The 23,848-nt window shown below is 35.6% G+C and overlaps 2 protein-coding genes across 2 annotated transcripts; both read right to left on the reverse strand.

Annotated features, from left to right (window-relative positions):
• Positions 1 to 407: 407 nt before the first annotated feature.
• LOC125230932 (basic juvenile hormone-suppressible protein 2-like) lies at positions 408 to 3,801 on the reverse strand. Its single transcript, XM_048136228.1, has 5 exons — positions 3,661 to 3,801; positions 2,895 to 3,028; positions 1,986 to 2,819; positions 1,722 to 1,909; positions 408 to 1,542 (listed from the first exon to the last, which is right to left on the reverse strand). The coding sequence occupies exons 1-5, from the start codon at positions 3,734 to 3,736 to the stop codon at positions 507 to 509; spliced, it is 2,268 nt and encodes a 755-aa protein (XP_047992185.1). The 5' UTR covers positions 3,737 to 3,801; the 3' UTR covers positions 408 to 506.
• An 11,038-nt stretch (positions 3,802 to 14,839) lies between these two features.
• On the reverse strand, positions 14,840 to 18,190 carry LOC125230933 (basic juvenile hormone-suppressible protein 2-like). Its single transcript, XM_048136229.1, has 5 exons — positions 18,100 to 18,190; positions 17,327 to 17,460; positions 16,418 to 17,251; positions 16,154 to 16,341; positions 14,840 to 15,974 (listed from the first exon to the last, which is right to left on the reverse strand). The coding sequence occupies exons 1-5, from the start codon at positions 18,173 to 18,175 to the stop codon at positions 14,939 to 14,941; spliced, it is 2,268 nt and encodes a 755-aa protein (XP_047992186.1). The 5' UTR covers positions 18,176 to 18,190; the 3' UTR covers positions 14,840 to 14,938.
• Positions 18,191 to 23,848: the final 5,658 nt, after the last annotated feature.

A 23,848-nucleotide genomic window follows, 5' to 3' on the forward strand; every position in this document is an offset into this window, starting at 1 on the left:
ATTGATGATGAAGATGATGACTCGTAGAAAAAGTATTGTATACAATAGTGATATAATTTAAGCTTTTCACTCTCGTACCGTACTATTAGGCCACTCAGCAAGCTTCGTGGCCTAAACATGTTACTTGACTGAAAAGCTTTGTATTATATCACGATTGTATAAAATACTATTTCATTGACTTATTCAATAGAAATTATGTTTAACAATAACTACTGTCCATATTTTTCTTCTATTTTGGTTCTATTTGGTGCACTACATAATATATTTGAAGTATAAGAAAGTACCTACCCTATAAATTTTCATATCATGCGTCACTTTCGCAATAACATACTTGTTAGAACAAGTTATCGTTGGAAGAGAGTCATTAGTAAAAAAAATTAAAGTAGGTAAAAACATAAAAACCCATAAAGTTATTCATTTTAAGTTTACTTGCATGTTTACAATTGCTATGCTATTACATTCGTCATACACTTTGTACAGAATACAGGGCTAGGTTAACAATCTGTTCAAAAATCGGTGTCAATTAAGTGAACATCACGGTCGACGTGAGAGTTGATGTCGACATCGACGAACATCTTGTCGTCATCGATGGAGGTCATGTGTACCATATCGTAGTGCTTCAGAACCCATCTGTTCCAGCGAGTCTTCATGTCACATGTCATTTTTTTGTGGAAAATCTTGACATCCACAAACTTCATGTTGGGCGTAAAGAACATGGTCACATCAATACGACGATCGAAGGGGAATCCAAGAGGCATCTTGTCGAGCAAGACAGTTGATCTGAAGTCCATGACGAGGTCTTTGCGGTTAGTGTCCAAGAGAGTCAGGTCCATATTGTCAACCAGTCTCAACGGTGTGACAATACAGTAAAGCATCATCTTCATACCTCCAACATGACCCTTAGGCAAAAGCAGCCTAGTCGGGAAGCCAGTCATGTAATTCCTCAGATCCTTCACTAACAAATCACGCATGTCAGTCATACCATCAATCTTCCTCCACAAGTCACGAGTCATCATACGGTCGCGCACAAGGTTATGCATCTCTTTAGAATCCCTGACAATGGTGTTTCTGCCAGTGGTCATTTTGTACAAGAAAGAGTCAAGCTCCACCATGTTAAGACGGTTCTTGTTGATGTCAATCAATCGGCCTAAGTGGTCTTCCTTGGGTCCCAAGAAGATTCTCACAACACAGTCGGCAGTCTTGTCAGACATGACATCGATTGTTACTTTGAAAGGTTGGTGATTCAGGCGACGTTTGCGAACCATAAAGACCATATCGGATTTAGTCTTCTTCATTTCTTCGTCGGTCAAAGTTACAGCGTTGGTCATATCCATTAGGTAGTCGTCGAAGTAGGTGACGAGTTTGTCAACTACAATGTTGTCGATCTTAACACCGGGGAACAGCAGTTGCTCTTTGGTGTAACACGGCAGACGTCTCTTGAACAGAATCATGATGTTGACTAGGCGCTTTTGAAGTTTGTAGAACACTGGATCACGTAACGCTGTCTGGTATTGGTCCAGGATCGAAGGAACAACGAAGTACCTTAAAACAATATCAGTTTTATAAAATCCGTGTATTGTCAAATAAAAACGTAATAAAAAAATTATGTAGCCTAACCTACTCTCTATGAGTTAACTACTTAATTACTGCCTAGACTAGATAAAGATGTAAAAGCAGGAACCGTGGATACCTTAAAAATAAAAGTGTCTACTTATACTAACTTGTCTGATTTGAAAACATTAAGTCCAAGGCAGGCCTTCATGACGATGAGCAGGTAACGGTAAGCCTCAACACGGTGCTTATCGATAACGGGAGTAGTTGTTACGTCTTTGTCGATTTTTCCATAGATAAGTTTGCCCAGAGTTTCGATGTCCTCAGTCTTCGTCAGTTCAAACCTCTTTCCATTGATCTGTCAAAAAAAAAAAGTTTGTAATGTGTCAGTACCTACTTAATTCGATTCTGTAAAATAAAATTTAATAACTTACTTCAATGTGTCCTTTAACAACGGCCTCTCTAATGATCCTCTCGTAGGTCTCAGCTACAGTTACAACATCAACATTATCGTCGCGAACAATAACGTAGTTGTTCATCCTAGTAGGAAGGAACACACCGTTGTGCAGTTTCAACCAAGGGCAGTATCCCTTCCTGATGGGCTTGTTCCAGGACAGAGTTGTAATTTCTCCTAATCCGTTGGATAATCTCTCAAGATAGTACCTGGCCAATATTTGCTGATAAATATACAGAGTCAACTCACAGCGCCTGGTCTTATATTTGTCAAAAATTGTATCTTTCATCCAGAATGGATGGTCAACATGGAAGTAGTAGTAGTAGGTGTTGAGGTCAATGTCTTCAGTAAAGTATCTCAACCTACATTCATCGTTAAGGCACACACGTTTGTCATAGACGTTCTCATCGATTATGTAAACGTCTTTGTCGGTCTTCGTGATACCATAGAAGTCACACAGCTTGTGGTCAATAAGTCCTCTCTTCATTTTTAGCATATACGCTTTCTGGATAACATCTGCGCGTACAAAGTAGTAGGGGTAGATTTCGTAAGGAGGGGGCAGGATGACGCCCTTGCAATCCTCACGGTGTCTGCAAGCAACAGTAAGAGCGTAGACAAACATGCCCTCGTTCATGTAACAACGCATCCAGCAGGCGGTCTTGATGAAAGTCTCGAAGTCCTTGGCGTAGTAGAGCATGTGGAACATGGTTACGACTTCGTCAAGCTGACGGTCAATATGGAGCGTGAAAACTTCGCCTCGAGGAAGCACGCCAAACTTGAGCATTTTCACGAAACGCTTGTGAACATCAGTTTTCTGGAAATAGAAATCACACATTTAAGGACTGTTATAAATGCATGATACCCATATTTTTTGAGATGTTATACTTACGGTGTATAAGTCAACGCCTTGCTCAATTTTGAACGTTTTGGCAATATCCACAATTTCCTTGTACATGCAGGGTTCCGTGACATGGTTCAGCAGCTTGAGAATAAAAGTCTGTTTCTCCTTAATGTCTGTTTTGACTGTAAAAAAAAGCAATTATATACATGATATTTTTTCTTAGCGTTATTGTAAGTTTATCATTGTTAATAATCATGAAACACTATTTGGGTATTATTTCGGCAGTTAAAAACCGAAACTAAGTAAGTAAATAAGTAAATAGATACAGTATCAAGTTGACGTTTGCAACGTAGATACCTACTTTAATAAATGTTGTCGGTGTGATTAAACAAACGTTTACTAATTTCCACTCAAGTTAGCTCAGCTCAGCATTGTAATAATCACGCTTAATGAAACTTTATTCTACTTGTCAAGATGGTGATGAAAATGTTAAATAATTAGTAGATGTGTGCCATCGTGGACTACACGAAGATCGAGAATCGGTAGCATTTTAATTGGCAACTATTAACACTCATTAAGTGCGTAACATAACTAAATATTAACACAGTACCTATATCCATACTTCCATACTAATATTGTAAATGGGAAAGTGTGTGTGTCTGTTTGTTTGTCCGTATTTCACGGCAAAACGGACCGACGAATTGACGTGATTTTTTAAGTGGAGATAGTTGAACAGGCTACATTTTGTCTCTTTCTAACGCGAGCGGTAAAATATAAAATTAAATTTAATGAAAATACTATGTTGTTTCCTTACCAGACATATTGTTGTCTACCTCTCTAGCCATGGCCATAGCGGCCAGGCCGAGTATCAAAATCACTGTTGCCCTCATCGTACAGCCGACCCAGAGGGAACTCAACTGTGCTTTCTCTCAATCTCCAACCCCCTTTTATACCACTAGGCTGTTTACTAGATAAGCTCAAACAACAAGTTGCACATAGATACAGCGCTTTCTTTGTAGCTAAGTGACGAAGACACTTTGTGATAAATTATCTTATTACCTACTAGTCAATAACGTCAATAATAAAAAAATGATGATTATAAACTTTTAAAACTCTAAAGTCCGACCACGCTAACTTTGCAGTACATTAGCAACTATCAATATAGTTACAATACTAATGTAGCAACCTGAGCAACCATGAAATTATGACGAGACTCACTTTGTTTAGATAACCTGGGTGAAAAGTTAGCTTAGAGGGGCTATTATGAGGATGATTCAGGCAGTGTGGGCCCCTCTCATCACACGATATGAAATCAAACAGCAGATATCAGGCCGACGGATATATTTATTTGTGGAAATAAAAAAACACAATGTCAAAAATATATTTAAAAAAAAATATAAATAAAAAATAAAATAAGTACACAATACAGTGATACAACTTAAATAAATATATATATAAAATATATGTATAATTTACAATGTTGTTTGCTTGCATTGTGTTATTGAACCTATTAATAAAAAATAAAATAAAATAAAATAAATAAAAGTGCATTATGGGTACACAGATAAGTAAGATCTACAAATACAAAAATACATAATAAACATTCATGGCTCAGATCAATAAGCAAATTACTTATACCTAACAAAAGAAACACATCACACAAGGCACTTCACCCTAATTTAATTCTGTTTTCCTTGAACACAGAACGCAGAGTTGAAACCCTACTTACTTCAAAGTCAAAAATATGATTTTTCTCAAACATGCAATGAAATATTGTCTTTACGTTCCTTAAAATGGGCTGGGAAGTATCGCTTTTTGGGTGCAACAACTCGAGAGGACTGTAAAGGGATTTCATATTATTTTTTAGGCCTAGGCCTGCAAAGTAACTTTTTTTTATAAAATATTGTCCTTTAGAGCATTTTTTATTTATTTCATTGTATGTTTGAGAAAAGCACTATACATGCCTCGGCGGCGTGAAAACGGATTCCCGGCCTCGTATCCCTATCCGGATATATACCCACTTGGCCGGAAATCCTCATTTTCCCGGCCTCTGATGTAATGTACTATTGTTTCCTTTTGTCCAGACGGGTTTCTGATTTCTTTAATAATATTATTCTTTAAGACTTCGGTTGAATTTTGCTTACATTAGGGATTCGTTTGTCAATCTAGTCACGGTGCTCGTAAAAAGCAAACTTGTTAAAAGCTAAGTTTGTTTGAATGGCAACTCATTTGAGGCAAGTAGCTGTAATCTATATAGGTATATACCATAGTACTCTTTATTATACTGTGGCTGCGCTCAAAAACTCAGATAATTGATGTAGCTCGGAAACCGGCCAAGTTAAAGTGGGATTGGGCTGGCGGGTCCAGACGGGTTTCTGATTTCTTTAATAATATTATTCTTTAAGACTTCGGTTGAATTTTGCTTACATTAGGGATTCGTTTGTCAATCTAGTCACGGTGCTCGTAAAAAGAAAACTTGTTAAAAGCTAAGTTTGTTTGAATGGCAACTCATTTGAGACAAGTAGCTGTAATCTATATAGGTATATACCATAGTACTCTTTATTATACTGTGGCTGCGCTCAAAAACTCAGATAATTGATGTAGCTCGGAAACCGGCCAAGTTAAAGTGGGATTGGGCTGGCGGGTCCAGACGGGTTTCTGATTTCTTTAATAATATTATTCTTTAAGACTTCGGTTGAATTTTGCTTACATTAGGGATTCGTTTGTCAATCTAGTCACGGTGCTCGTAAAAAGCAAACTTGTTAAAAGCTAAGTTTGTTTGAATGGCAACTCATTTGAGACAAGTAGCTGTAATCTAAAGACTGTATCGTTAAGTATGAAGACAACTTTGAGTAGCCGTATTTATTTGCTATTTTTTTTTTCTTTTAACAAGACATGGGCTTAATAAGGCACATAATAAGGTACACATTTTGTCCTAGAAACTCGACGTAAAGCATATGGTTTAGACAGTATTGACTTAATCCTCCCGAGTACCAATTACGATTCCGGACAAATGCTACTAGAAAATTCACAAAGTGCGTAAAAGACGATACGATTGTGAAAAAAAATTGTACGGTGCGAACCTCAACGACACATGATCCACAAAGCAGAATATCGCACATCCTTACCGACGCCAGTCGTGCAGTCCGTGTCGCCATCTGTCAATCACTTTTGCTGCGACCCCGACGTAAAGAGTTTTTGACTGATCTGGTTACGGGAGATGAATCATGGATTTATTATGAGAAAGATACACGTCGTGCTTTTTGGCTGCCTCGAGAAGAAACGCCACCAACTCAACCGAAGCTGAGTCAAAAGAACCGCTTAAAAGTTTTGCTTTGTTGTTTCTGGGACTCGCAAGGCATGCTGTTTCATGAACTATTACACAATGAAACTGTAAACGCTAACAAATATTCAACACAGCTCACCGAACTATCTTCTGCTATCAAGAAAAAACGACGAAGACGAGCCACTGTAATTTTACTACATGATAACGCTCGACCTCATGTCGCATCTACCGTTCGCCAACAGCTGCAGAACTTGGGCTGGGAGACGATACCCCACCCACCTTATTCTCCAGACCTCGCACCATCAGACTTTCATTTGTTTAGAGCCCTGAAACGACATTTACGGGGTAAACAATTCAATGATTTCCATGATGTACAGGTGGAGTTGAACAACTTTTTCGAGGCACAGCCATCAGAGTTCTGGGCGAAAGGCATCCAAACTTTGCCGGATCGTTGGCAAGAAGTCATAGATGCTAATGGTGATTACATCATCGACTAAGCATTTTGTATTGTAATAATAATAAAAAATATAAAACGTAAACCAAGTGTCTCATTACTTTTGTGCCAACCCAATACATATCCCGTCAAACTTGAAAATAAAGTAAGTTCAATTTGCAAAGTGGTAACAGACTAACAGTACAGTTTACATATTCCTTCCATCTCATCGATGCCCCTAGAGAGCCACAGTCGAGAGCACATTGCCCATATTTGGCTTTCCATCATATAAGGGTCTTTTTTCGTACTAGTTCGCAAAATAATAACTAAAACATCAAAGGTATATGTAGGTACTGTAAAACATCGTACGATACACGTGGAAAAGGGGAATTCGTAACTCTTGATGATTTAAAACACTCTTTTCGGTCGTGTTTTGATTTATCGCCACTTTTTTCGAATTTCTTTTCTTTCGCACTTGTATTGTAATGTACTATTTCATGTAAAGATCCAACACAAATCCATCCTTAATTAGATGAAGTATAAGGAACCTTTAGTCATGGAACGACACTTATCTTACTGACTTTCAAAAACTCACAAGATTTTGACACGTTGTTGTGATAGCAGATTTTATTCAGTAGCCTTAAAGGTTACTATGCAATGACACACTGATAAGAAAGTCGAAACCGATATACCTAGTTACCTTAGCGCTTTATATAAATATATTCCTTAGGTACCTATATTTAGTTACTTACCTCTTAGGTTTCAGCACTGTTGGTACTTATTGAAACAAGATTTTCCTGTCATAAAGTTAGTGGTTCACGATTTTGCGATTTTAACCTAATGGAAATATCTAAAAAAAAACACAATTTTAAATAAAGAAGACGAAAAGGGCCATTTCGATATTATTTGTTCATGGTTTCCTCGTAGCTCGTACATTTTTTTAAATTATGAAATAGAATATCCTCTAGTCACATATGATATGACACGCGTGTTCAGTGGCCACATCCCTCAATATTGAGAAACGTGGTCCCCTACACCTTAAGTCATAATATGTTAAAATATATAAATATAATCAATTGTGAATCGAACTTGCAGTCCTGATAGACTCCAAGTGACGGCCGCTGAATAGTCAATATTTTCACGAAGAAAACGTTTTTTTTTTCCTAAAACCAAGAAAATAAAAAGCACTCATCTGTTTTAAGGCCAGCTTCTGTTTTGGCTAGTCGTTAAATGTGGGTCTAGAACAAGGCAATCTCATCTGGCATCATTACTTATAAGGGTACGCAGCGAGCTCGGTTCTCCATACAAACGTAGTTACTTAAATTTCAAATTTTATTGCATATCACATTACATAATATTAGACTTACAGACAGAGTTGTATATTTCTTTATGCTGCCGTCTCAAGGAGAAAAACCATAACTGACAAAAAGTAAGTTTCGAGAAAAAGCCAAAAAAATTTGCCCTCTTTTTAAAATAGGATAAATTCAAAAGACATAGTTGAAACTTTTGTGTATTAACGTAGCAATAGGGTACATATTTTATGCTTTGTGAATAATTCGAATATCTATTTATTTAAATTAATTATTTAGAAAAAACTCTTTCTGCCTCGTAACATAAAATAATAAAAAATATATTTACTATTATAAAAGACACATGTGCACACTTATGCTTTTCGTATTCGTTTTACACTGCGATATCTAAGAAATAAAAAAACAAGTGCACAGTTATGGCTCTGTCAGTGATCGACCTCCAAGCTGAAAAAGCACAATTGGGTAATTTGTGTTTTTTTTGCTTTGTTAAAGTTTGGGTCATCAGCTCGTTATAGGGATTGATAAAAAACATATAAATATAAATATAATTACTCAAAATTATTTTTGAAATGATACTTTGAGATACTTTTTGAGATATAGATCTCAAAAATCTCATCTCATCTCTTCGTGCATGGAATTATAACACAAAACTAAAATTAACCACAATTAGATTGCACTTATTTATAAAATAATAACCAAAAGGCAAGTACAGGTTGTAACGGATGTACTTACAGGCCATTACGGTGTCAAACTAATCTAGGCAGATTGTCTGTGTATGTGTAGCAAAGAAAAGGGGAATGTTAGATAGTTAAAGAGAGAATGTTATGCCCTCAGCGGACAAAGTGTAAAGAATTTTAGAGGAGGTTACCTATATTCTAGGGGATGATTGCATAGAAGATCCCCATTGGTCAAAGAGTATCCGCAATAGACCCCACAGATATAAGCTAAAAGAAAACACCTCACTGACCTCACTGAATAATAAAAATTGAACCGTACATCAAGATTGCCCTGCCGCATCATTTTCGTTATTTTTTATCATCCGTTTGGTAGTATAATTATGTAACAAACTATGTATATATTTTTGTAAACTACATAATTAATGTGGCTTTTGCTGTTGTGTTGTGTGGCTGTTGCGCATTATAAAGAAAAAGATAAGATATTTGACCAAAAAAGTATCCTCTTTTTTTATTGCGGTGATTTTTTAAGTTTAGAATAGGTACAATGAATACTAAACAAATGGAATTATTACGGCTTTTGCATGTTATGAAACTTATAAAAAATAATAAAATTAATTCATGAAATATTTTATACTGTTTGCTAGTTATACTAGTCGTATATCAATAGATATTTATACCATATGATGGTTATTATAAATAAGTGTTATACGAAATAATAATTATACAAAATAAAAGTAAATATTTTGTGCTTATACCAAATGTTAATTATGTCAAATAAGTGACTATATTCTTGAAATATATACCAAATGTTATTATATCCAATGTTACTATACCAAAAAAAGTTATACCAATCATTACACACCCAAATCCAAAATCATAATATATAAAGTTATTACTTGCCCTATTGCGTAAAGTTTTAGAGAAGTATGATTTGAAAGGAAGTGCGGAAAGCCGAATTTACTCAAAACTATAACGCTACAGTCCCGGGTTCGAACCCCGGTAAGGGCATTTATTTGTGTGATGATATTTGTTCCTGAGTCATGGGTGTTTTCTATGTATATAAGTGTATAATTATATTATACATATCGTTGCCTGCCCACAACACAATCTTTCTTAGGTTTACCGTGGGACTCCATCAATCTTTGTAAGAATGTCCTATAATATTTATTATTTTATTTTTTCTATTTTAAAACCAACCTAGGAACAACTATGCCAAGTTTCAGAGCTTAATCAAAAAGTGCTTTGAAATAGCATCCCTACTAATACGAAGCAGACAGGAGTAATAAATACGTGCGACGTACGCGCTACTTATTCCAGACGAAAGTAATCGATCGTGCCTCGCGCGCCGAAAAATCCGACCAAAATCTGCACTTGAGGGGCGCGGAGGGGGGTCCCTACTAGCCTGATAAAGCATAAAATGACTGTCGCTTTTAAGAAATAAACCACAAGTTCCCATTTTTTAAACCGTCGCTAAGCAGGAAAAGCATAAGAAAGAGTCAAACGAGTTAGAAAAGACATAACGTGCAAGTTGTGTTTTTTTACAGTCCTCTCGGTTAATACAATTCTAATGTAATACTGACCTTAACAAACACATAATGTACATTTATGGCTTTTTTGCATAGAAATTGAATAAAACACCAGTATATGGTTTTTCTTCTTCTGAATTGAACGTTGGACTTGAGAGTATGAGTAAAATAGCACAAGAGCGTCACTTAGTACTTTTCTGTCTATGAATATACACTTATGCTTTTTCTTTGCCAAAAATGAGGTAGTTTTAACAAAATAGCATGCAGTTATGCTTGTCTAAATCGTGATTGGTTAGAGATATCGCTACAGCGACTAGATAGAAAAATCACATTTCTCTTCCTGATGTCAAGGGTGTCAATAACTCAATTTCGTAAAAAATGTCAGTTATGGTTTTTCTCCTTGAGACGGCAGTATGGTAATTTGAAATGAAATGAAATGAAATATTTATTTTCCAAGTAGGCATATTACAATGCGCTTATGAACGTCAAATAAAGCTACGCCGGAGCTAACCCAACGCCTCAGCCTCGAGAAGATTTCAGTCCTCCCTCAGTTGGAGAGGGGTATCCACTATGGGACCGGCAAGAAACTCGGCTGGCCACTTCTTTTCAAAACATTACATCTTATAATTAACATGCATTAAAAAACGAGATACAGTTTAATCAACAAAAGTATTCATCAAAAAATGAAATATTAACAGACTAGGTACCTAATTACTCTAAAACTAGGCAAAATTTAAAAAAAGTTCATACTCGTACCTATGACATTTTAGTCTTGAAACGTGATCAGGAATTGTTAAAATTATTCGGTTTCTTCATGTTACACCGCGTATCAGCAATGTTTATGACAACACGAAAAAAACGTAGGTACTTACTAACAAATGTACCTACGTATAGAAACTAAGTCTAAGCGTAAAACTTAATATCTAAGCCTGAATCTAAAATAATTTTAAAGCACTACCTACTAATATAGATACGTACTATCAAGGACGATATAATACCGGGACAGACAAAAAACCGTACCCCTGAAATTTATTTATGGGCCTTTTAGGCTTAAAATCAGGTGGCGCTGTTTCGCAGCCTGGAAGTGGCCAAAATCATATTTTCCCCAAACATTTTTGCGTGTTTTTATTTTTGATAGAACAAATGACATAATTCTCTCTTTTAATATCACGATATCACGTCAATACACATTTAGAAAAAAAATTGTAGGTATCATCAGTGTAGTTATGATAGTATTTAATAGGTGGCGCTAAAACATTGAGGTACTACGATTCTTAGTATGAAGATTGTAAATCCTATATAAATCATCCTTGCCTACTACTTACCTAAAATTAAGTTATCTGCCAAGTCGAGTATTTGTAATTTTCTTTTTGCTATGCAAAAAATTAAAAACAATAACAAATGGAAAGAAGTTACATTTGTATGGGAAGCTGTAACGGCCGAGCTTCCGCGGACTCTTAATTCTTAATGTTCTGAGATAATTCGTGTTTTCGGCTATCTGAAGCAGGCATTACACCGACAGTGTTTTATCTGTACTGTAGGCACTTATCTTGTTCCTGTAAGTACTTTGTTGTTAAGATTTTACTTACGCAAATGTAAAATGCTAATGTTACCTAAAATGTTCGTGCAATTAACACTTCTTTTGAACAGTATGGTAGGCACTGTAAAAATTACCTACGTTATTTGTGAAGTGCAGAATATTTTAGGTCAGTCGTTCTTATGAGACTATAATGTAATTCTCATTAGTCAAAAAAAATACTCGTAAACTCAGCACTTATTTTGTGTTGAATTCTTTATATATATATTCTTTATATTCTGTATACGGCATAGACTTGTCCCTTGAGACAGTTATCTATATTACTATTATTCGGTACTTACTCTCATAATTACTATGTTACAAATGTTACAATGAATTAACTTGATGAAGGTAGGGGATAAAACAAAGAAAATAAAAACCAAACGAAGCAATGAAGGTAACCGCACGAGCTGTGGGCGGAACGCATGAATCATTTGCTTCCTGAATTACGACTATTACCCTCGTGCTTAGAAAACCTTTGTGTAAGTAGAGATACCTATATGATGCACTTTATGACCACCATCACAAAGCGCCTCAACTACTATATTTATATACATTGCAGCCAACATGAAGTCACTACATATTATGATCTCTCGTATTAATTTAGTAGGTATAGGATCGCAAGATCCAGTTGTGTCAATGTTTTAGGGTTAAACCTAGGTTGTTATCCTATGTAATGGTGTATACCTCTATATTTGGTGTCCTCGCGCTTTTTGTAAAAGCTTCATAATACGTTGTCTGTGTAGACTGTGGACCGGCCCTCTACTTTAGCCAAGAGTGCAGACGTTTACTGTAGTTATCTCTCTATCGCTCCTTTGTATTAATCCGACACAGACAGTTGCGTGTCGCTCACCACGGAGCATCAATTATTGTACAATATTTTTGGCTAAAGGGTCTGACCTACATAATTTTCAAGTGAGGCAAAAGAATAATATTGTCTTATCTTCAATAGTATATTATATAACGGTAACGTTATGAAGGCTATAAAAGTTGAGTACCGCGGTTAGGCCACGAAGGCTTGCCGAGTGGCCTAAGTAAGGTACGAGACTTTTATAGCCTTCATAATGTTACGATTGTATACTATACTTTTTCTACGACAGCCACATACATACCTATTCGAGAATAATAAAATGGGTTAGTTACTTACTTCATGTAATGAATGGGAATATTTGTGTGGATCGTCGTAGCATTGAGTATTCTGTCCACAATGTTGATGGCGAGAACTTGTTGCACAATTCTTCAAAATATGCCAACAACGCCGTTTCAGAGAAAGTTGAAACATTTTTTTGCAATTTCCATGTCAAAACAATCATAACATTTTTGGTACGCTTTATCTGACTTTTCATGTAACAAATTGTCAGTCACTTTGAGCGCCCATAGCCTTGATTTCTTCGGAAGTGAATTTTTCACCAGAATCACTCATAATTACTTATGTTTTTGCACAATAACGTCGAATTAAAACAAACTACACACCACCGAAATAGTTCAAATAGTTTCGTGATAAGTTTACAAATGTCAAACATACCATAGACAAGAGAAATAGAAAATAAGCCGGTTTTCAATTACGAAAAATGTGGTTGCGTTCAAGAATATTTAAATGTCGAATGTAAAATTATTGGATAAACTTATGATTTTTACCTTTGTTTTGCAATATCTAATATGTAAAACGCATTTAAGTTTATTTTTTCATCTTGGTTTAAATTATGAACCTAAATATTATATTATTTATTAAAAGTTACTTATTACTGTAAATGAAAACATACCTGATAAATGGAAGTTGTGCTTTTAAAAAAAAATTAACAGAACTCCTATATTCACATGATTACTGCTAGCAGTAATCCTATGAACCTATAGACAAATAGACTTTCTCATCGTTACTCAAATGAACTTAATTTGGATACCGCTGACAATAATCTAATTGACAGATTTAAGTGCTGGAGTAGAAAAATAGTAAAATGTTACAGTTAAAATAGTCAAAGGTCTCCTCGATCGAGATAGTTATGAATACTAAAGCTATAGATGAAAATACTAAAAGGGTTCAAATGATTGAATGGATTTATTTGTCAATAGTGACGATTTCTGTACTCCTCTTTTATCTGGCAGTTTATGTATTCGTATTATTTGTTCCGTAATGTCTTAATCCTGTAGGAATGTGAAAGAAAGTCCAAAATAAAGAAATCGCGTTTGACAAATGTCAAAATTGTGTGTTCAAAAATCTTTTGATTTAGATTACATAATTATGTACTCAAAGAATTTCATTTTTATGAAGGGTTGATAATTATCGACTTTTGATTTGTGGCTATATCATGATTAGGTTTTTTCAATAGGCTACTAAATAGTTAAATCAGTTTCTTTTTAAGAGCTGTAAAAACGATTTGCTAATATGGAGATAATATGAAATCATGAGGAGTGACGTCACGGTCAGTTGTCGACTGTAATCTGTCAATTAGGACACCACAGACTAAACTATAAGTGCTAACTTTTCAGTGTTGGATACTCTATGGCAGTTCCGACTCAATTATAATAAGCTCATTATAGTTGACTTTAGTTAACTGTAATAATTTCAAAAATAGAACTTCATACAATTTCTATACTAACTTGCGATACCTGGCAAATTTTCCTGCATCTGAAACACATTTTTTTTTATCTGTCCCGTTATCGGCCAATCAGAGACGGTTATTACAAACAATTGGTTGCTAGGTAATTCGATGTTGATACAACGGTGAACGACTCTATTAACATTAATTTTAACTTGCATGAATGATGATATTTCCGTCCATTGATGATGAAGATGATGACTCGTAGAAAAAGTATTGTATACAATAGTGATATAATTTAAGCTTTTCACTCTCGTACCGTACTATTAGGCCACTCAGCAAGCTTCGTGGCCTAAACATGTTACTTGACTGAAAAGCTTTGTATTATATCACGATTGTATAAAATACTATTTCATTGACTTATTCAATAGAAATTATGTTTAACAATAACTACTGTCCATATTTTTCTTCTATTTTGGTTCTATTTGGTGCACTACATAATATATTTGAAGTATAAGAAAGTACCTACCCTATAAATTTTCATATCATGCGTCACTTTCGCAATAACATACTTGTTAGAACAAGTTATCGTTGGAAGAGAGTCATTAGTAAAAAAAATTAAAGTAGGTAAAAACATAAAAACCCATAAAGTTATTCATTTTAAGTTTACTTGCATGTTTACAATTGCTATGCTATTACATTCGTCATACACTTTGTACAGAATACAGGGCTAGGTTAACAATCTGTTCAAAAATCGGTGTCAATTAAGTGAACATCACGGTCGACGTGAGAGTTGATGTCGACATCGACGAACATCTTGTCGTCATCGATGGAGGTCATGTGTACCATATCGTAGTGCTTCAGAACCCATCTGTTCCAGCGAGTCTTCATGTCACATGTCATTTTTTTGTGGAAAATCTTGACATCCACAAACTTCATGTTGGGCGTAAAGAACATGGTCACATCAATACGACGATCGAAGGGGAATCCAAGAGGCATCTTGTCGAGCAAGACAGTTGATCTGAAGTCCATGACGAGGTCTTTGCGGTTAGTGTCCAAGAGAGTCAGGTCCATATTGTCAACCAGTCTCAACGGTGTGACAATACAGTAAAGCATCATCTTCATACCTCCAACATGACCCTTAGGCAAAAGCAGCCTAGTCGGGAAGCCAGTCATGTAATTCCTCAGATCCTTCACTAACAAATCACGCATGTCAGTCATACCATCAATCTTCCTCCACAAGTCACGAGTCATCATACGGTCGCGCACAAGGTTATGCATCTCTTTAGAATCCCTGACAATGGTGTTTCTGCCAGTGGTCATTTTGTACAAGAAAGAGTCAAGCTCCACCATGTTAAGACGGTTCTTGTTGATGTCAATCAATCGGCCTAAGTGGTCTTCCTTGGGTCCCAAGAAGATTCTCACAACACAGTCGGCAGTCTTGTCAGACATGACATCGATTGTTACTTTGAAAGGTTGGTGATTCAGGCGACGTTTGCGAACCATAAAGACCATATCGGATTTAGTCTTCTTCATTTCTTCGTCGGTCAAAGTTACAGCGTTGGTCATATCCATTAGGTAGTCGTCGAAGTAGGTGACGAGTTTGTCAACTACAATGTTGTCGATCTTAACACCGGGGAACAGCAGTTGCTCTTTGGTGTAACACGGCAGACGTCTCTTGAACAGAATCATGATTTTGACTAGGCGCTTTTGAAGTTTGTAGAACACTGGATCACGCAATGCTGTCTGGTATTGGTCCAGGATCGAAGGAACAACGAAGTACCTTAAAACAATATCAGTTTTATAAAATCCGTGTATTGTCAAATAAAAACGCAATAAAAAAATTATGTAGCCTAACCTACTCTCTATGAGTTAACTACTTAATTACTGCCTAGACTAGATAAAGATGTAAAAGCAGGAACCGTGGATACCTTTAAAAAAAAAGTGTCTACTTATACTAACTTGTCTGATTTGAAAACATTAAGTCCAAGGCAGGCCTTCATGACGATGAGCAGGTAACGGTAGGCCTCAACACGGTCCTTATCGATAACGGGAGTAGTTGTTACGTCTTTGTCGATTTTTCCATAGATAAGTTTGCCCAGAGTTTCGATGTCCTCAGTCTTCGTCAGTTCAAACCTCTTTCCATTGATCTGTCAAAAAAAAAAAGTTTGTAATGTGTCAGTACCTACTTAATTCGATTCTGTAAAATAAAATTTAATAACTTACTTCAATGTGTCCTTTAACAACGGCCTCTCTAATGATCCTCTCGTAGGTCTCAGCTACAGTTACAACATCAACATTATCGTCGCGAACAATAACGTAGTTGTTCATCCTAGTAGGAAGGAACACACCGTTGTGCAGTTTCAACCAAGGGCAGTATCCCTTCCTGATGGGCTTGTTCCAGGACAGAGTTGTAATTTCTCCTAATCCGTTGGATAATCTCTCAAGATAGTACCTGGCCAATATTTGCTGATAAATATACAGAGTCAACTCACAGCGCCTGGTCTTATATTTGTCAAAAATTGTATCTTTCATCCAGAATGGATGGTCAACATGGAAGTAGTAGTAGTAGGTGTTGAGGTCAATGTCTTCAGTAAAGTATCTCAACCTACATTCATCGTTAAGGCACACACGTTTGTCATAGACGTTCTCATCGATTATGTAAACGTCTTTGTCGGTCTTCGTGATACCATAGAAGTCACACAGCTTGTGGTCAATAAGTCCTCTCTTCATTTTTAGCATATACGCTTTCTGGATAACATCTGCGCGTACAAAGTAGTAGGGGTAGATTTCGTAAGGAGGGGGCAGGATGACGCCCTTGCAATCCTCACGGTGTCTGCAAGCAACAGTAAGAGCGTAGACAAACATGCCCTCGTTCATGTAACAACGCATCCAGCAGGCGGTCTTGATGAAAGTCTCGAAGTCCTTGGCGTAGTAGAGCATGTGGAACATGGTTACGACTTCGTCAAGCTGACGGTCAATATGGAGCGTGAAAACTTCGCCTCGAGGAAGCACGCCAAACTTGAGCATTTTCACGAAACGCTTGTGAACATCAGTTTTCTGGAAATAGAAATCACACATTTAAGGACTGTTATAAATGCATGATACCCATATTTTTTGAGATGTTACACTTACGGTGTATAAGTCAACGCCTTGCTCAATTTTGAACGTTTTGGCAATATCCACAATTTCCTTGTACATGCAGGGTTCCGTGACATGGTTCAGCAGCTTGAGAATAAAAGTCTGTTTCTGCTTAATGTCTGTTTTGACTGTAAAAAAAGCAATTATATACATGATATTTTTTCTTAGTGTTATTGTAAGTTTATCATTGTTAATAATTATGAAACACTATTTGGGTATTATTTCGGCAGTTGAAAACCGAAACTAAGTAAGTAAATAAGTAAGTAGATACAGTATCAAGTTGACGTTTGCAACGTAGATACCTACTTTAATAAATGTTGTCGGTGTGATTAAACAAACGTTTACTAATTTCCACTCAAGTTAGCTCAGCTCAGCATTGTAATAATCACGCTTAATGAAACTTTATTCTACTTGTCAAGATGGTGATGAAAATGTTAAATAATTAGTAGATGTGTGCCATCGTGGACTACACGAAGATCGAGAATCGGTAGCATTTTGATTGGCAACTATTAACACTCATTAAGTGCGTAACATAACTAAATATTAACACAGTACCTATATCCATACTTCCATACTAATATTGTAAATGGGAAAGTGTGTGTGTCTGTTTGTTTGTCCGTATTTCACGGCAAAACGGACCGACGAATTGACGTGATTTTTTAAGTGGAGATAGTTGGAAAGTGACATAGGCTACATTTTGTCTCTTTCTAACGCGAGCGGTAAAATATAAAATTAAATTTAATGAAAATACTATGTTGTTTCCTTACCAGACATATTGTTGTCTACCTCTCTAGCCATGGCCATAGCGGCCAGGCCGAGTATCAAAATCACTGTTGCCCTCATCGTACAGCCGACCCAGAGGGAACTCAACTGTGCTTTCTCTCAATCTCCAACCCCCTTTTATACCACTAGGCTGTTTACTAGATAAGCTCAAACAACAAGTTGCACATAGATACAGCGCTTTCTTTGTAGCTAAGTGACGAAGACACTTTGTGATAAATTATCTTATTACCTACTAGTCAATAACGTCAATAATAAAAAAATGATGATTATAAACTTTTAAAACTCTAAAGTCCGACCACGCTAACTTTGCAGTACATTAGCAACTATCAATATAGTTACAATACTAATGTAGCAACCTGAGCAACCATGAAATTATGACGAGACTCACTTTGTTTAGATAACCTGGGTGAAAAGTTAGCTTAGAGGGGCTATTATGAGGATGATTCAGGCAGTGTGGGCCCCTCTCATCACACAATATGAAATCAAACAGCAGATATCAGGCCGACGGATATATTTATTTGTGGAAATAAAAAAACACAATGTCAACAATATATTTAAAAAAAATATAAATAAAAATAAAATAAGTACACAATACAGTGATACAACTTAAACAAATATATATATATATAAAATATATATATATAGTTATACATATAAAACAATACATATAATTTACAATGTTGTTTGCCTGCATTGTGTTATTGAACCTATTAATAAAAAATAAAATAAAATAAAATAAATAAAAGTGCATTGTGGGTACACAGATAAGTAAGAACTACAAATACAAAAATACATAATAAACACTCATGGCTCAGATCAATAAGCAAATTACTTATACCTAACAAAAGAAACACATCACACAAGGCACTTCACCCTAATTTAATTCTGTTTTCCTTGAACACAGAACGCAGAGTTGAAACCCTACTTACTTCAAAGTCAAAAATATGATTTTTCTCAAACATGCAATGAAATATTGTCTTTACGTTCCTTAAAATGGGCTGGGAAGTATCGCTTTTTGGGTGCAACAACTCGAGAGGACTGTAAAGGGATTTCATATTACTTTTTAGGCCTAGGCCTGCAAAGTAACTTTTTTTTATAAAATATTGTCCTTTAGAGCATTTTTTATTTATTTCATTGTATGTTTGAGAAAAGCACTATACATGCCTCGGCGGCGTGAAAACGGATTCCCGGCCTCGTATCCCTATCCGGATATATACCCACTTGGCCGGAAATCCTCATTTTCCCGGCCTCTGATGTAATGTACTATTGTTTCCTTTTGTCCAGACGGGTTTCTGATTTCTTTAATAATATTATTCTTTAGGACTTCGGTTGAATTTTGCTTACATTAGGGATTCGTTTGTCAATCTAGTCACGGTGGTCGTAAAAAGCAAACTTGTTAAAAGCTAAGTTTGTTTGAATGGCAACTCATTTGAGGCAAGTAGCTGTAATCTATATAGCTATATGTATACCATAGTACTCTTTATTATACTGTGGCTGCGCTCAAAAACTCAGATAATTGATGTAGCTCGGAAACCGGCCAAGTTAAAGTGGGATTGTGCTGGCGGGTCCAGACGGGTTTCTGATTTCTTTAATAATATTATTCTTTAAGACTTCGGTTGAATTTTGCTTACATTAGGGATGATCGTTTGTCAATCTAGTCACGGTGCTCGTAAAAAGAAAACTTGTTAAAAGCTAAGTTTGTTTGAATGGCAACTCATTTGAGACAAGTAGCTGTAATCTATATAGGTATATACCATAGTACTCTTTATTATACTGTGGCTGCGCTCAAAAACTCAGATAATTGATGTAGCTCGGAAACCGGCCAAGTTAAAGTGGGATTGGGCTGGCGGGTCCAGACGGGTTTCTGATTTCTTTAATAATATTATTCTTTAAGACTTCGGTTGAATTTTGCTTACATTAGGGATTCGTTTGTCAATCTAGTCACGGTGCTCGTAAAAAGCAAACTTGTTAAAAGCTAAGTTTGTTTGAATGGCAACTCATTTGAGACAAGTAGCTGTAATCTAAAGACTGTATCGTTAAGTATGAAGACAACTTTGAGTAGCCGTATTTATTTGCTATTTTTTTTTTCTTTTAACAAGACATGGGCTTAATAAGGCACATAATAAGGTACACATTTTGTCCTAGAAACTCGACGTAAAGCATATGGTTTAGACAGTATTGACTTAATCCTCCCGAGTACCAATTACGATTCCGGACAAATGCTACTAGAAAATTCACAAAGTGCGTAAAAGACGATACGATTGTGAAAAAAAATTGTACGGTGCGAACCTCAACGACACATGATCCACAAAGCAGAATATCTGGACATAGTCTAGCCACTGTTATTTTAAAAATATAAAGTTCAGGATCTGTGTATGGCGGTCATTTAGAGAATGTGGCATGGTGCTTACTCTAACTCCGACTTTGATGTCGAATTTGACTATCATACACTGTTTATATCGATCTGGTTTAGGCACTGTTCAAACACCACGAATATCAATTAGACTTTGGCCTATGGCTAATTTTTTTATCTGTTTCTCTTATCCTGCTCTCATCAAAAATTTACGGCAATCCGGAACGTTGCTCAAAAATGCGTTTTTTTAAATTATATAAATTCACCGCATTCATTCTGCAAGTACCCAATTGAAAAACCACGAAGAGGACTCTTAAAGAATATATTTTAGCAGCATATTACCCTTTGTTTGTTGAAATCGTACAAAGAGTCATTGAAATATTCTCAAATTAAGCCAGATAGGGGTTGTCCGAAATTTATTTGCTAGACCTTAATGAAAGTACCATAAAGTCCCTAAAATAAAAAAAATATCAGACCTTCTTATATTAAATAGTGCTTACCAATACCTTCAGATCATACTCTCAGAACATAATAATACAAAATTATGCACATGTCAACATTTAGACGAGGTTTGTTTTGTCCTTATACTTAACGATACAGTCCTTATATAGGTATATACCTATATAGATTACAGCTACTTGTATTTGCAGCATTTGAGACAAGTAGCTGTCTCAAATGAGTTGCCATTCAAACAAACTTAGCTTTTAACAAGTTTGCTTTTTACGAGCACCGTGACTAGATTGACAAACGAATCCCTAATGTAAGCAAAATTCAACCGAAGTCTTAAAGAATAATATTATTAAAGAAATCAGAAACCCGTCTGGACCCGCCAGCCCAATCCCACTTTAACTTGGCCGGTTTCCGAGCTACATCAATTATCTGAGTTTTTGAGCGCAGCCACAGTATAATAAAGAGTACTATGGCGCAGGGCGCAGGGTAGTGTAGTGGTCCTATTACATATAAAATGCAAGTGTTTTGACTGACTGATTAAGTGATTCTTCAACGCAAAACCGAAACTACAAATATTAAAGAAGTGACATTAAAACCGAAACTACAAATATTAAAAATAAATCACTAAAGTGACATTACTGTAGCCTTTTCCAATTATGTTTTTATTAATAAATTATTTGTATTTGTATTTGTATTACTGTTTTTCCAAAAATAAAGTTCACCGGTTCAATAAAATGAACGTTATTTTTCTGCTGTTATATAGATGAAGATTGGTTATATATTTAATGGGAGAATACAAAGAATGTAACGCAGCCTTACGTTATGAACTTTTCTACTTGTATTATTTAGCTTGCTTTTACGAGTAGGTTAGCTGGTAGAGAATACCTCCTGGAATTAAGTTCGCATTTTGTACATTTTTTTACTGTGCAATAAAGTTTAAATAAATAAATGTTTCTTTCGATTCTGGCGTATTAATCCTAAAATTCAATTATTTTTATCGCCATGGTCCTATAATAAATATCGGGGGACATCTTACAAATATCGACCTAGCCTCAAACTAAGAAAGGCTTAGACTAAATATGCTATAGAGTAATAATTATAGATTCTCGTTTCTCGTGCCTTTTTAGGGTACGAATGTTCTTACTCTTAAATGCTGTGGCTTTTATCATACAATTAGGGTGCAATGGGGTAATTTCGAAGCACAAAAATGCTCGGGTAATTTCGAAAGGGGAATCTTCATAAGATGGAAATAATGGTGATTTTTATGTGACTTTCTAAATTACCCCAATGCACCCTACAGCATTATTTTTGTAACTTTAACATTTTACAGGGTATCCCAAAAGATTTATGCGATGTAAATTCGTTATAATATTATGTTTATTTTACTAAATTCCTAGCCGCTTCCTCCTGTACATATTTCTATTAAGTAATTCTATTCCTTCAGACGTACCTACTCATAAAGTCAAAGGCGATTGAGTTAATAGATAACTATTTACTGACTTCTGAATGCTTACATGTTATAAAGTTTTCGAGCCAGTTGTCGCTGTCTGAAGGTTGCCTGAAACCTGAAAGAGATCGCTCTTTAGCAATAAGTACGCCAACCTATTTTTTATCTTTGTTTGTAACATGTAATCGTTGTAGTAGTGTATAATAAAGTATTTTATTATTATTCGTAATATCAAAGATAGTAGAGTACTCGTATACAGAGAATTATTGTCAAGGTAAAAAATGTGTATCACGTGTATTCATCCCATATTGAGACTGCCATCTACCGACAAGGGAGAAAATCATTTTTAACAATTTAACCCATCTACATTACTTGATACGTGTTAAATTTGTCAAATATATTATTAGCGCCATCTAATTAAGCCTTTTTTTCTTGATCTTCCCGAGGTACGTTATTTTCTACTTTATTTATCTTATTGGTACATGACAGCTGACCCCACCACCATGTCGGATTTATGAAAGAGTGAGAGAGAGAAAGAGTTATATCCGTTAATCTTTCTCACTCGATGGTCTCATCGGATGATCAGCACTAGAAGCCACCAGAAACACGCTGAGATGAGGCCATTTCGTGGCACTTCATTCCTTTCTGTCTTGTTGTTATGTGGATTTTGTATTGCATATGTTCACGAATAAATCTATTCTATTCTATTCTATATATGCCATAAGTAAGTACTGTGTTAGGTAATATTAATCAAAATGTTGAGATAATAATATACAACGTGTGTATTCCATACGGGCGAATATCTTAATAACGATTAGTATCGGACCTAAGGAGCCTAACTACATGGTTTTTTTTGAATAGATGAGATTTTTTTTTCATACATAATAATTCAGCACGCAATGTACTAAGTCCACATCAATTAGCGTACCTACCTAAACGTCATTACGACATGACGTTTATGTCATCTCAAATTAAGTTGGACGGCGTACATTGCTGCTTGGTCAGATAAAAAAAAATAATTACTCTTAATTAATAGCACTTTTTAACAAAATGATTATCCTATACGATTCGTATGATCAGATACTATAACTGGATACATTATTCGCCCGTATGGAATCCACACGCTGTATATGCAGAATAGATCAGACGGCGACTTTTTCTATTTCACTTACCGGTGGATAAAACACGACTTTTAACTACTAACTAATAGTGCCTAAATACATAATTTCACAATACTTAGACTCCAATAAAGTCTTTACTTTTCGTCAATTTCACAGAGTTCAATTTAAGCAAGCTTTTTAATCTAATTAGGGATATTGTTATAGTTCCTGTCCACATACGGAATAGTAAATATAAAATAATAATACGTACCTACAGCTTGGCAAAAAAAATACACTTCGATTTCATATTTGATGTTTTCTCAGTTTTTTACTTAGCTACAAAATAAAAAGGAAATTCATTGAAATACTTAAAACTGGCTACG

This window comes from Leguminivora glycinivorella, chromosome 11, assembly GCF_023078275.1.
Source record: "Leguminivora glycinivorella isolate SPB_JAAS2020 chromosome 11, LegGlyc_1.1, whole genome shotgun sequence".
Lineage (NCBI taxonomy): Eukaryota > Metazoa > Arthropoda > Insecta > Lepidoptera > Tortricidae > Leguminivora > Leguminivora glycinivorella.

Coding starts and splice junctions, on each gene's coding strand:
- LOC125230933 (XM_048136229.1), bottom strand. CDS start 18,175: ATGAGGGCAACAGTGATTTTGATACTCGGCCTGGCCGCTATGGCCATG. Junction 17,252..17,326: donor AAGGCGTTGACTTATACACC/GTAAGTGTAACA, acceptor TTCTATTTCCAG/AAAACTGATGTTCACAAGCG. Junction 16,342..16,417: donor TTGTTAAAGGACACATTGAA/GTAAGTTATTAA, acceptor TTTTTTTGACAG/ATCAATGGAAAGAGGTTTGA.
- LOC125230932 (XM_048136228.1), bottom strand. CDS start 3,736: ATGAGGGCAACAGTGATTTTGATACTCGGCCTGGCCGCTATGGCCATG. Junction 1,910..1,985: donor TTGTTAAAGGACACATTGAA/GTAAGTTATTAA, acceptor TTTTTTTGACAG/ATCAATGGAAAGAGGTTTGA. Junction 1,543..1,721: donor AATGTTTTCAAATCAGACAA/GTTAGTATAAGT, acceptor TATTGTTTTAAG/GTACTTCGTTGTTCCTTCGA.